This window comes from Aquarana catesbeiana, linkage group LG04 (genome assembly GCF_042186555.1).
Source record: "Aquarana catesbeiana isolate 2022-GZ linkage group LG04, ASM4218655v1, whole genome shotgun sequence".
NCBI classification, from domain to species: Eukaryota; Metazoa; Chordata; class Amphibia; order Anura; family Ranidae; genus Aquarana; species Aquarana catesbeiana.
The window spans coordinates 319,877,338-319,892,299 of NC_133327.1; the positions used below are offsets into that span (position 1 = coordinate 319,877,338).

Genomic DNA, 14,962 nt, shown 5'->3' on the forward strand with positions numbered 1-14,962 from the left:
GTAAATGTGTTTTACTTTCAGAGAAGATCTGTGCACAAATATTTGCATAACAATGTCAACATATTCCGTAATGCAGTAATCTCTGTGTTTTACAACGTTATCATAATGCCGAGATAAGTGTGAAAATAAATGTTTAGATAATTCGCTATTGAGAATAATAACAAGTGAATGATTACAAAAAAATGCGTTGCCCAGAAGTAAAATGGCGGCGGATGAATCAGGAGACTTCGAGGCAATTCCTTTTCCGCCTTTCTTCAAGAGCCAATCAAGACTCGGCATTGCGGATGTGCACATTTCAAACTTGCAGCTTCTCGTGTTGTTACGGGGCTGGGGTGGGAAGTGTGTGTACCGGAGAAGAGAGGAGTGTAGTCCGTTACCGGTGGCGCCTGGCGGGAAGAGAGCAGGAACGGCGGCCGGGACTGTCAGGTGTGTGATGAAGCCGGGGTGCTCCTGAAACAGAGGGCGTGGGAACTGTCATCATTGACGTTACAGGACAGCTCAGCTCCACATACACAAAGGAGGAGTAGGGGGACTCCGGCCTGTGTTATTCTTATTAGGAGTGGAAAGACATCCAGGCTCTCCTCTCACACACAACTTCTGTCTACATCAAGTCTCCATGTCTATGGCTCTCAAGACATATACCTGTACATGGCACCTCAATCTGAAACGCAGACATAAAAGTGTGTAAAATATATATATATAGTGTTAGAACATCTATCAGGGTTTTGCTGTCTGTCCCTATGGGGTGGATTCATATAAGGCCTCATGCCCAGAGGTGTACAATACTCTGTCATTGATTTGTCTGTGTAGACAGCAGCACTGTATTGTGTGGTCCCATGCTTTCTGCATCCCAGGACATGCGTATGGAGCATAATTTCCTGTGCGCTAATGTTTACATGCGTGCCATGCAAATGTAATCTATTGGAGCCGCCTGGGTCCTAGCAATCTATAGGGTATATTGTGCCATGCACCGTGTTCATGTAAACGGTAACCCAGACAGCACCTGCATACCCACTTGGTGAGCGCCAAACGTAGATATACTGCGGCAGTGCCGGTCCACTGTACCAGATCACGTACACGATCCGGCTCTTTCGGGTAGAGGGCGGGTACAGGGGTCCGCTGCGCTGGTTGTGCTGCCAATTGCTACAGCACAAGCCGATCAGCGTGTCCCGGCCAATGATTTATTGACAGAAGGTAAACAACACGGGACTCTCTACAGACAAAGGTGATGTGCCATTTTTTTTTCTGCAAAGCAGGGAGTAAAAACTGACAGCTTGCTTAATGAAAACGGCACATACTACACACAGTAAACATTGTTAGGCGCACAGTTAAACTTTTGATTGCCTCTAAATGTTAACCCCTTTTCCAGTTAGAAATCTTAGTACAGTGTATATTAGCACTGATCACAGTATTAAAGCGGAGATCCGCCCACCGCCGCAAAAATTAACAGCCAGCAGCTGCACGTGCAGCTGCTGACATTTAATGATAGGACACTTGCCTGTCCTGGAGTCCAACGATGTCGGCACCACAGCTGATGTTTCCATCAGCTGTCAGGTGCTGCCGCCTCCATTGCGAGTAGAGGAATCCAGCAGTGTAGCCTTACGGCTTCATGCTGGGAACCCTACTGCAAATGCGCTGCTCCTCTCTCCTACTGGCCCGGCGGTTGGGGTAGGAGGAGGGAGACCAGCAGTGACGTCAATACCTGCGGCTGAGGCTCCTGGAAGTGGGGACAGCATACCTGTGAAAGACCCCCTGCCCCGAAAGGGGCCAAATTTGGCATCGGAGGGGAGAAGCAGTACAATGAGTGGAAGTTCCACTTTTGGGTGGAACTCCACTTTAAGCCTAGTACACACGGTCCGAATGTCGGGCAGCATTGGCTGGTTCAATAGAAACCGGCCATATTCGACCTGTGTGTACTGAAGTCAGTCCGACAGAAGCAGGTAGTTTGGCCAGCTTTTGTCAAATGGGCATGACCAAAAAGGGTCTGCTGATTGGCTCCCAATCAACGCTCTCAGCCAATGGCTGAGAGTGCTGACCTGAGAGTTCTGGTGTGGGGCCGCCCCCCTGTCAGAACACAATAGCGCAGCAGGGAAGATCACTGTACTAATATTGGATTGTTAGTACAGTGGCTCCTTCCTGATCTGTCGGTTGTGGGTGTTTTTTTTTTGTTTTTTTTTTGTAACATGTCATCTTTGTCCAGTCTAGAATTGATCACAAAATGGTTGATGAAGATATAAGTGAGAGGAAGCTGAAAATTGCATCAATTCTGGACAGAGTTAAAAAACTTAAGAAAACTGAAGATGCTTTGAAGTACAGCAGCGAAGATAATTGGACAGGTGAATTGATCTTTACAAAGTCATCAGCTGATACAACAGGTAAGAATCGGGTGCTTTTTAGTTAAACTAAGGGGGGTCAGTATCTTTCCTCCCCGTGTGTATTTTTTTTTTCTTTATTTCTTGTTTTGTTTTTAAGTATATAGAACATAAAAATACAGCTGCCATTTGATTTTTGCTAGTATAGCTTTACCTTATACTGTACATGATCATCACGGGGATTTAAATCCATCCCTAGCACATTTGCTGAATGTTATGTGTTCAAAAGGTGCATAGATAAACATACTGCTCAGATTACAAAGGCATGCTGTGCCTCTTTGCTTTAGAACTGATTACCTGCAGTGTTGTAGTGGATGGTGCTTTTTAATATGTTGCAAAGCTTAAGCAAACAAGGACAACCACTTTAAAGAACAACTTCACATAAAGAGAAACTTTACTATCCTTTCTTTCTCCAAATCTACTCACAAGCCTATACATACTCTATACCCTATACATACCCTTTCTGCAGCCGCTTGGTCTGGTCCCATGCTGAGCTGTCACTGGCTGTGTAGGTGTGTGCAGAAGAGGCAGCCAACAACGGATGCTCCATAGTAATTCTATGGGTGACATCACTTTCCAGGCATTTCACAGCAACTGTCGGCTGTCTTCTGCACACAGCATCTGCCACTAGAGGACCAGATTACTTCAAAAAAGTCATGCATAGCAATTTTTGCTTTACAGAGTTGGCTTATTTTTAGAATGTGGGTAGGGGCTCGTTACATTATCTATCTATCTCTATCAGATTGGGGGAAATGAGAGCCTGGAGTTATCTTATCACTGGGAGACACTGTTAAAATGGGTAGAATTCCTGTGTTTTTTTTTTTGTACAGGCACTAGGATGCAACTTTTTATCTGACAGCGCACTAATCGGCTAAACACAAGGAGGGCGGGATATTTCATCCCCATTTTCACCAGGCCTTCGTGGCTCAGATCTGTAAGGCCGCAACCTGGTCTTCAGTACATACATTCACCAAGTTTTATCAGGTGGATGTAAGAAGGCATGAGGATATCGCCTTTGAGCGCAGTGTACTGCAGGCAGCAGTATAGGTCCTCAAGTCTAGGGGTGCCCTACGGGTTGTCTCTCCCTCCCCTTAAATAGCATTGCTATGGGACGTCCCACATAGTGATTACTATGGTGCTCTGTGTCCCATGATGTACAATAAAGAAAATAGGATTTTTATAACAGCTTACCTGTAAAATCCTTTCCTTTTCTTAGAGTACATCATGGGACACAGAGGTCCCTCCCCTCTTTTTGGGGTTTAGGTATATTGCTTTGCTACAAAAGCTGAGGTGTTTTGGAAGGAGGATGGGTTATATAGGGAGTGAACTTCCTGTATTGGGCATACCAGTGTCCATCACCTGAAGGTACCTATATACCCACTTAGTGATTACTATGGTTGTAAACCATTTACAACCACTTTAAACTACAGGCAAGCCTATAATTAGGCTTGCCTGTAGCTGCACTGGATATCTCCTAAAACCTGCACGGTTTAGGAGATATCCCTGTATTTGCATGTGCCGATGTCATGCGGCACATGTGCACTTAAGCCAACTGAAGCAATGGCACGTACGTGCCGTTGCTTCAGTTGTACTGTGCCGTTTGCGGCGGCTACCACGTGCATGCGCGGGAGTGACATCATCAATCTGGCCAATCACAGCGCCGGAGCCGTGATACCCAGAAGCAAGCCCCGGGCGACATGTCGGCGGCCTGAGGGGGAGACGAGGACGGCTGCGGGGGCTTTGTTCTCGGGTAAGTAATTCATAATGAGCTAGTATGCTATGCATACTAGCTCATTATGCCTTTATCTTGCAGGGCATATTTTTAATTTGCAGGAGGGTTTACTTCCTCTTTAATGGCTGTGTGAGTTATTTTGAAGGGACAGCAACTTTACACTGTTATACAAGCTGTACACTCACTACTTTACATTGTAGCAAAGTGTCATTTGTGTTGTCACATGAAAAGATGTAATAAAATATTTACAAAAATGTGAGGGGTGTACTCACTTTTGTGAGATACTGTAATAATAGTAGAAAGTAAAAAATATTTCTTTATCATACATCACGGGACACAGAGCAGCATAGTAATTAATATGTGGGTTATAGGCCACCTTAGGTGATGGACACTGGCACACCCAAGACAGGAAGTTGCCTCCCTATATAACCCCTCCCATAGAGGGAGTACCTCAGTTTTTCAGTGTTTAAGGTGTTGGTCACGGTTAAAGATGTGCTATGAAGTGCTCCCCTGGAAGGATCCTTGCTGGATCAAAACAGCCTTTTTTTGCAGACTGGATCCATCAAAAGTGCCACTGAGGCCAAAGTGGATGGTAACCGGGCCTCGTAAAGGAAGAACGAGGTTTTGCCTGCAACGCCTCTCCTTGGTGGGCTGAACCCTGGGATCCAGTACTTTGGTCATGCATTTATTACCATAAAGTTTTCTGGCAGGGTGCTATACAGGTCCAAGGGAGTGGACCCCAATAAAAAGGAACCCGGTCCTTGAAGGTTTTTTTTTTAAACATAGCCCGCCGTGATGGGTGAAGGTTGGGTCTGTCTGGTTACCAGCAGAATCCTGCGGCGGGGAAAAGCTAAGTGAAGAATCCTAAGGAACTTTAAGTTTACTTCTGGATATCTTCTTTTGAGTAATGTGGTCATGCCTATTTTCTTCCACTAGAGGGTGTGAGAGCACATACCTTTTACATGCTTATTATGTGGGCTTCTAACGGTAGCTCTTTGGTCTCTGGTGGACCGCTTGTCGCTCCCCCTGTACGCTGTTCTGTTGAGCTATTGGCTCTTTATTTTACAAATCATAGTAATATCTGCTCGAGAGCCACTTCCTTTACTTTTCTTACAGCCTTTCCTTTTTCCTAGCCCCTATAAAATTGTATGCGGTCCTACTGTCAGAACTTTTTATTATACACCTCCTTATATTACCAATATGGCGCCCTTAACCACTTGCCGACCAGCCGCCGCAGTTGTACTACAGAATGGCACGGCTGGGCGAAAGGACATTACCTTACGTCGCTTCCCCTTTTGGCCACTAGGGGCGCGCGCCTGCAGCTTGTGCACAGACCTGATGCGAGTGCCTGGCGGGCGCGATGACCGCCGGGCTCCCGCGATTGCTAGTGATAGAGCGAGAACCGGGATCTGTGTGTAAATACACAGATCCCGTTCTCTCAGGGGAGCAGAGACAGATTATGTGTTCATACTAAGTATGAACACGATCTTTCTCTCTCCTCCTAGACAGTCCCATCTCTCCGCTTCAGTTAGAACATGCCTAGGGAACACAGTTAACCCCTTGATTGCCCCTAGTTTTAACCCCTTCCCTGCCAGTGACATTTATACAGTAATCAGTGAATTTTTATAGCACTGATTGCTGTATAATTGTCAATGGTCCCAAAAATGTGTCAAGTGTTTGCCGCAATATCGCAGTCCTGATTAAAAATCGCAGGTCACCGCCATTACTAGTAAAAAAAAAAAAAAAATTAAATAAATATGACAAATCTATCCCCTATTTTGTAGACGCTATAACTTTTGCGTAAACCAATCAATATACCTTTATTGCGATATTTTTTTTTTTTTTTTTAACAAATGTGTAGAATACATATCGGCCTAAACTGAGGAAAAAGTGTTTTTATTAAAAAAAAAAGTGGGCTATTTATTATAGCAAAAAGTAAAAGATATTGTTTTTTTTTTTCAAAATTGCCGCTCTTCTTTTGTTTATAGCGCAAAAAATAAAAACCGCAGAGGCGATTAAATACCACCAAAAGAAAGCTCTATTTTGTGGGGGGAAAAAAGGACGTCAATTTTGTTACTGCGTTGCACGACCGCGCAATTGTCATTTAAAGCGACGCAGTGCCGTATCACAAAAAAATGGCCTGGTCACTGAGCAGCCAAATCTTTTGGGGCTGAAGTGGTTAAACATTTTGACCCTAAAATGTCCAAGGTCCTAATATACCACAAACGTACTAAAGCATTCCATTAATTTGCTGCAGCTAAAATCCACATTCTTTGCCTACAGGAGACCCATTTTACTGAACAATCTACTCCTAAGTTTTTCAGGTCCTCTTATCTACAGGTATATACAGCCGAGGCAGCTACTAAACAAGGTGTTCTTTATAGCTATTCACTGCACAACCCCATTTGTACTTTCATCTGAAATTAAAGATCCTGAGGGCTGCTACCTCATTCTTATTGGGCACATTTCTGATGTTGCTGTAACCATTGTATTGTATTTTGCTCCTAATAAACATCCATGATCTATTTCCCATCTTTTTCATGTAATTGATTCACACAAGTTAGGTACAGTGATATTATGTGGAGACTCAAAACAAGTTTTTCTGTTCTTAGATAAATCTCCCTCTTCTCCCTCCTCCTGTTCCCCTAAGCTTTTATTTCAGCAACTTATCTCTAAGCAGAACATGTTAGACTCTTGGCTTGAGCTTAATCCAGCTCGTAAACACTTTACACATTACTCCCATCCACACAAATCGTTTTCTAGGATTGATCGTATCTTCCTATCATCAGTTATTATGCCCTTTACTTGGTCCGATCATAGTGCAGTTTGTATTACCATCTCCTCTCCCGAGATCCCAGGATTCGTCTTGATGCATTAATGATTCCATTCTAACTCACCCATCTCATAGTCATTGAGAGCACGTTTAATATCTAGCCAATCTCATTAACACTTCTGCAGATATTTCCCCTCTCACTCTTTGGGAAGCCCATAAAGCTGTAATTCGAGGTACGCTTATCCGGCAAGCATCATTTCTGAAACACGAGCGTAAGCTCCTCCACCAAAAATTAGAAAATTACTTCAATCGGTGTCATGATGCATTCCAAAATTCTCCCTCCCCCTTCTACTAAAGCTAAGCTTGATAGAGCCCGCTTAGAATTCGACCTGTTTCTCACTGACTGCAGATAAATGAATATGTAAATCACAACAGCTCTATTACCTCAAAGCAAACAAACCGGATAACCCTATTAGCTCGAACCTTACACTCACTGCATAAACCTAGGACATCTGTGCAACTCAAACTAAACCGTGATTCATACACAAGTAACCCTGTCAAAATTTTACACACATTCTGCTCAAATCTTGCTAAATTATATTCGCCCAACCATAATTTTGACCATGCTGCTGCGGATTCCCTTTTTTCACCAGTTACTCTTCCAACACTCTCACAAACCCACCGTGAACGACTCGAGTGTCCCATCTGTGCAATAGAAGTCATCTCCGCTATTAAGGCTTTAAAATGTAATAAATGTGGCCCGTGGATTTTCTGCTTCCTACTACAAGACATTTTCTGATCTCCTATCCTAACTGAGGCCTTCAATACTATGTTGAGGGGACACTCTTTTCGTTCAGAATCCTTTAATGGCCATATTTTCCATGCTTCCCAAATCTAAATCTGATACAACCTCTTGGACTTGAATTTACCAGCCTAATTTTGCTTCTTAATATTCACATTAAACTTTTTAGCTAAAATACTTGCGACCCGCTTGAATCAAGTAATATGCAAACTTGTTCATCGAGATCAAGTTGGGTTAATCCCCTCGCGCCAAGTAAGTGAGAATATTCGTAGTGCTTCTTTACTCACCCATGTCAATAAATCCAGATGTCTACCTGCGTGTTTATCGCTCAATATAAGAAATGCATTCAACACTGTCTCATGGCCATACTTACAATATATTCTTCAAAAATGAGGGTTTGGACCGTTTTTTTTTTAAAAGCGGATTTCATCCTTATACGACAAGCCGAATGCATTTATCAAATATGCTGATTTTAAATCGTATTTGCACTCTTCATTGAACCCTTGGCCCATTGAATTAGCTGCATGTCATCATAAAGTGTCTTTTTGCAGATCACATCTTACTCTTCTTGTTGTCTCCTCTCTGTTCTAAACCGTTTTGCACATATTTCGGGTTTAACCGTTAACTATCAAATCGACTGCACTCATTTCCTTGCCTCCTTCAGCTTGCTAAAGATTCACTTCCTTCTCGGACACCTCATAGACTTCCATACCTAGAAATACAACTCGCTCCAAAGATAACTGACTTCTACTCAGCTAACAGCCCTCCATTACTAACAGGTTACTGAGTTATCACAATGGTCCTCTATCCTGGTGAGGTAAACTTTATATAATTAAGATGATCTTTTTAGAGTTTTTCCCATCTCCATTTTTTACGGTTTACACAGCACAGAATTATCTCCTTTTATCTGGGGTAAAACAAAACCTTGAACCCCCTAACACTCTCTCCCACAATGCTGCGGAGGTTTAGGTCTTCCAAATATTTCTGCTTACTATCATGCTGCACACCTTGCACATTTACCAAAATACCATGTAATCAAAGAAATTCCTTTTATGGGTAACAATTGAGTCTATTGACTGTGACCCTATTTCAGTATCCAACATGTTATGGTTAAGACCAACTGATCGTAGTTTTATTTGCAATCCTATCACAAAACATTCTTTATCCATCTGGAACACATTCAAAACTTCTCTTGGCCTTCAATCTCCTCATTTACCGCTCCTTTCTTTTGTTAAAAATCCTGCTTTTTACTCTGCCTGTATCACTCCTAATTTGTTCAAAGCATGGAATATATCTATTTTATCTTGTCTATATAATTTGGTATCTGCCTCCTCCATACATTCTTTTCCCACTTTGTGTGATACGTTTGGCCTTCCTCAATTGGAACTGTTCTGATATTTACAAATTACATTTTTTTTCCAACCTTATCTCAATTCCAACTCCCAACTATTTCAGATGTCGCGATTTGAATCCATATGTATTTCTGACCCTCATGCTGGAGGAATTGTTTTGTTTCTCTATAAGCAAATTTTAGCTAGTTCTAACACTGGTCCTCCCACATATGTCTCCAAATGGGAACTAGACCTTAATCGCTCATTTAATGCTATTGAATTGTCTAGCATATGGTCCGCCACTAAGTCTGCTTCTTCTAATGTTGTTGCTATGGAAGCTAACTTTAAGGTGCTAAGCTGTTGGTATTTGATCCCTGGTAGAATATCGAAATATGCTTCTGATTACCCTGGAGCTTGTTTTGGTGGCTGTTCAAAGTCTTGCACTCAACTTCATATTTGGTAGGATTGCCTAATTGCCCAAAAATTCTGGAAGGCAGTTTTTGACTTGGCCTCCAAAATCTTTGATACACCTAATACAGTCCAATCCTGCTACAGCCCTATTAAACCTGAAACCTGATGGGATCACACAGAATCAATTTCACCTTCTTTTTTGGCTCCTAACAGCCGCAAAACAAACCATTGCTAAGGCATGGACAACTCCAATATTTATATATAGCTGAAACCATACACAGAACTAAAGCTCTTATTCGTGCTAAAATGGAAGCAATCAAAAGAGATTGAATCGGTCAATTTGAGAAACTCTGGCTTCCTTGGCTTAAGCATTGTTTATCCCCCAGACTTTGACACGCTATTCTTGCCTTGGTAATTTTTTACACAATTTGCCTTGACTATCCTTTCTATTCGTTTGTGATCGCATCACCACTTCTGAACCCCTGACCCCCCCCCCCCCCCCTTCTTCCTTTTTTTTTTCCTACTTCCTACCTTTTCATGTTGTGTGATACTTTTAAACAGATTATCTCTTCTGTTTTTAATATATACAGTTCCTTGCAAAAGTATTCAACCCCCTTGGCTTTTTACCTATTTTGTTACATCAAAGCCTTTAGTTCAGTGTTTTGTTTTTTTAATCTGAATTTTATGTGATGGATCAGAACACAATATTCTAAGTTGGTGAAGTAAAAATATATACATAAAACTATTTTTCAGAAATAAAAAATTGATAAGTGACGTGTGTATGTATTCTGACCCCCTTTGTTATGAAGCCCATAAAAAAGCTCTGGCGCAACCAATTACCTTCAGAAGTCACATAATTAGTGAAATGAATTCCACTTGTGTGCAATCTAAGTGTCACATGATCTGTCATTACATATACACGCCTTTTTGAAAGGCACCAGAGGCTGTAACACCTAAGCAAGAGGCACCACTAATCAAACACTGCCATGAAGACCAAGGAACTCTCCAAACAAGTAAGGGACAATGTTATTGAGAAGTACAAGTTAGGTTATATCCCTAGGAGCACCATCAAATCTATCATAACCAAATGAAAAGAACATGGCATATGTAACTATATAACAGCAAACCTGCCAAGAGACGGCCGCACACCAAAACTCATGGACCGGGCAAGGAGGGCATTAATCAAAGAGGCAGCACAGAGACCTAAGGTAACCCTGGAGGAGCTGCAGAGTTCCACAGCAGAGACTGGAGTATCTGTACATAGGACGACAATAAGCTGTACACGCCATAGAGTTGGGCTTTATGGCAGAGTGGCCAGAAGAAAGCCATTACTTTCAGCAAAAAACAAAATGGCATGTGGGAGACTCCCAAAATGTATGGAGGAAGGTGCTCTGGTCTGGTGAGACTAAAATTGAACTTTTTGACCATCAAAGAAAACATTATATCTGGTGAAAACCCAACACGTCACCCAAAGAACACCACAGTGAAATGTGGTAGCAGCATCATGCTGTGGGGATGTTTTTCAGCAGTCGGGACTGGGAAACTGGTCAGAGTTGAGGGAAAGATGGATGGTGCTAAATACAGGGATATTCTTGAGCAAAACCTATACCACTCTGTGATTTGAGGCTAGGATGGAGGTTCACCTTCCAGCAGGACAATGACCCCAAACACACTGCTAAAGAAACACTTGAGTGGTTTATGGGGAAACATGTAAATGTGTTGAAATGGCCCGGTCAAGGTCCAGAGCTCGATCAAATAGAGAACCTGTGGTTAGACTTAAAGTTTGCTGTTCACAAGCGCAAACCATCCAACTTGAAGGAGCTTGAGCAAGGAGGAATGAGCAAAAATCCCAATAGTAAGATGTGGCAAGCTCATGGAGACTTATCCAAAGCAACTTGGAGCTGTGATAACCGCATAAGGTGGCTCTACAAAGTATTGACTTTAGGTGGGTGAATAGTTCTGCACATTGACTTTTTTTATTTTGTCCTATTTGTTTGCTTCACAAAAAAAAAAATATCTTCAAAGTTGTGGGCATGTTCTGTAAACTAAATAATGCAAATCCTCAAACAATCCATCTTAATTCCAGGTTGTGAGGCAACAAAACATGAAAAATGCCAAGGGGGGTGAATACTTTTGCAAGACACTGTACCTATTAGATACAGTCAGGTCCATAAATATTGGGACATCGACACAATTCTAATCTTTTTGGCTCTATACACCACCACAATGTATTTGAAGTGAAATGAACAAGATGTTCTTTAACTGCAGAATTTCAGCTGTAATTTGAGGGTATTTACATCCAAATCAGGTGAACGGTGTAGGAATTACAACAGTTTGTATATGTGCTTTCCACTTTTTAAGGGACCAAAAGTAATGGGACAATTGGCTGCTCAGCTGTTCCATTGGCAGGTGTGTGTTTATTCCCTCATTATCCCATTTACAAGGAGCAGATAAAAGATCCAGAGTTAATTTCAAGTGTGCTATTTGCATTTGGAATCTGTTGCTGTCAACTCTCAATATGAGATCATAAGAACTCTCACTATCAGTGAAGCAAGCCATCATTAGGCTGAAAAACTAACCCATCAGAGAGATAGCAAAAACTTTAGGTGTGGCCAAATCAACTGTTCGGAACATCCTTAAAAAGAATGCATCGGTGAGCTCAGCAACACCAAAGGACCCGGAAGACCACGGAAAACAACTGTGGTGGATGACCGAAGAATTCTTTCCCTGGTGAAGAACAATACAGATATCTGCACCCACTTCCGGGAATAGACTCCCGCGGAAGTCACGCCCCCTCCCGCACTCCCCCGCTGTCTCCTGGGAAAGACACCGGTCCCGGGAGATAGCGGGGACCATTGAGAACATGCAGCACGACTCGTGCATGCGCAGTAGGGAACTGGGAAGTGAAGCCGCAACGCTTCACTTCCTGATTCCCTCACTGAGAATGGCGGCGGCAGCACCCGAGGACCGAGGGACTGTTCAGTCTCGGGTGCCGACATCGCTGGACCCCGACATCGCTGGACCCCGGGACAGGCGAGTGACCTTATTTTAAAAGTCAGCAGCTGCAGTATTTGCAGCTGCTGACATCTAAAAAAAAATTTTTCGCCAGACTTCGGCTTTAAAGCTGAAAGTCTGCAGTTAAAGCACATCTTGTTCGTTTCATTTCAAATCCATTGTGGTGGTGTATAGAGCCAAAAAGATTAGAATTGTGTCAATGTCCCAATATTTATGGACCTGACTGTAGATCTCCTTATTACTGCTTTTGCAAAATGAACCAATAGTGGCTTACTTTTTTCCTTCTGATGGAATTTTATAATGCTTTCAATGTAATACTTGTTTTGGTTTATTCGTTGCTCTACTCGTTACATTTTTGTATTATGTATGCATCCTGTTCATATATCGATTATGTTTAGCTTTATTGCGACTTGAATATTGTACCACCATCCTTTTTTATGTACTCAATTTGTCAATCCTTTCTTATATTTAAAAAAAAAAAAAAATTTAACAAGTACTGTAGACTTTGACAACCAGTATAAAATGCAGGTATCTTAAAGTATAACTAAAGACAAAACTTTTATTTTTTAGTTTTGGATAGTGGGGATAATTTGGAACCCCTGTCAGTTTCTATTGCTGTCTATTCCCCCATTAGGGAGATTCGCCCTCTCTATTTGCTCTGTGTACCATTATCATTTTAAATTAAAAGAAAATCCCAAATTTTGGGTTTTCCCCAGAAAAGTCAGAGGGGAAATCTTCCAATTGGGACACTAGTTCTGGTGACCTGGCGGTCACCAAGGAGTTACCTTTTTAATGTGCTGAGATTTCCTCACTTCCTGTTTGGCTATGGAACAGGAAGTGAAGATAAATCTCCCCAATGGGATAAAGATAGGGGGGGGGGACGACTTTATAGGGGTTATAACCCTCCTGTACTTTATCCAAAATTAAAATAAAAGTTTTGCGTATAGTTCTACTTTAAATACTGTTACATGGTTGTAAGCCCTTACATATACCCAGTGAAGTGACTGGCCTCAGGTTATACACAGATGAAACCAATCCTCCATAAGTTGTACCTGTTTATTTGCTGTCCAACCTTCTCTACACCTGTGCCCTTTCACACAACGCACAGGAACAGAGCTGAAGCGGTCAGTCAGCTGGAGGTTTTGTTTTTTTTTTTGTTTTTTTTCCCCTCTTGGTGTCAGGAAAACTTGTCAGAAGTGATACATGCTTATGGCAAAGCAACAAAACTGCAGACAGAAGTGACACCTGGTGCTCTTAATTGAGACAAACGCATACTATAGAGGGATATGCTTTTGGTCATATTTTATGTCTGAGGTTTACAACCACTTTAGGCAACTTCAGGAGAGCCTCTGGGAGCCCAAAGATGTTTGAAGGGAGGTGCTTGTACTTTGATATTTCCACTGTAGCATGTGTGCACAGCTGGCAGATACACTTTAAACAGGGAGTGGGGTAGGTACATGCAGCCACCAAGGTGATGCACAAAAACGTGTTTGCAGACTCATTCATCATACACCATTTACTTTAATAGGGAATGGAGAAATTAAGGTACACAATATAAGACATTATGTAGAAAGCCATAAGTATGTCGAAAGGTGGCAACCTGATAAGCTGTAATAAAAACTGTTAGATATGTTTTATTTTAATGCTGCTGCTTGGAGTTTGCAGGGTAGCCAGGAAATAAGGAATAAGGAAAAAATTGTGTTTTTCTGGTGCTTTTTCCATGCGTTGATAAGGGAACAGCCTGGAGTTGAAGTGGGTGTTCTAAAGTGTATTTTAATTAATTGGATTACCGTATGTTTAGGGTAAAAACTATAACTTCAACATTTTAGTTGTGTTTTTGAGGTGCTGATTTCTTGGTTACTTTCATTTATTTTTAATACCTAACACTTTCCCTTCCTCCCCCCTTCTTTTTTTTTTTTTTCAGAACATTCTGGAGTTTTTAATTCTTTTCTGAACCCGAAGACCCCGGAAGAATGGCTAGCTTCTCTTTTAAAGTTAGAAAACACAGGCCTTCCACAGAGTGACCATGTACTGCTCAATAGACTGCTTGATAATTACAGTCATGCTGTTGGATCACTTCCTGCAGAAGATCACAGCCACAATGAGAGTTATGCAAAAATCTTGGTACGATTTGCAGAGCTGAAAGCGTAAGTATTACTGTTTACTATTCTGAAAAAGCTGTGCTGTCATTTTGCAATTGTCTCAGGAGAAAACTTGGGATAGAGTAAAGGAGGGTCTTAACGCCTGGTGTGTGTGTGTGTGTGTGTTGTTTTTTTTTTTTTTTTGCCATGTATGTTCCACGATGGCAAGCTACAGAGAAGATCGAGGAGCTATCTTTCCTCGGTTTCCTCCTGTGATTAATCTGGAAGTCACTTTTAACTTCAGAGTTGTCATGCTAATCGAGCAAGATCTGTGGATGGATTTGGCGGCTTTCCTTGGTTGGGCACTATCTGTCCACGTAAGAGGTATCCTATGGATCAAGTGGTTGGTGGAATGTCTCTGCAAGAAACACATCAGAAGGCTTCC

The 14,962-nt window shown here is 42.0% G+C and overlaps 1 protein-coding gene across 2 annotated transcripts in view; it reads left to right on the forward strand.

Annotated features, from left to right (window-relative positions):
- The first annotated feature begins 263 nt into the window (after positions 1–263).
- TTK (TTK protein kinase) overlaps positions 264–14,962 on the forward strand; it is a 71,048-nt gene continuing 56,349 nt past the window's right edge. Inside the window, exons 1-3 of one of the 2 annotated variants that reach the window (XM_073626851.1) lie at positions 264–426; positions 2,201–2,375; positions 14,361–14,583. In XM_073626851.1, coding sequence (XP_073482952.1) covers positions 2,219–2,375; positions 14,361–14,583 — 380 coding nt within the window. In that variant the 5' untranslated portion in view covers positions 264–426; positions 2,201–2,218. The remainder of the gene's footprint in view (positions 427–2,200; positions 2,376–14,360; positions 14,584–14,962) is intronic. The other variant, XM_073626852.1, reaches the window with a different exon arrangement.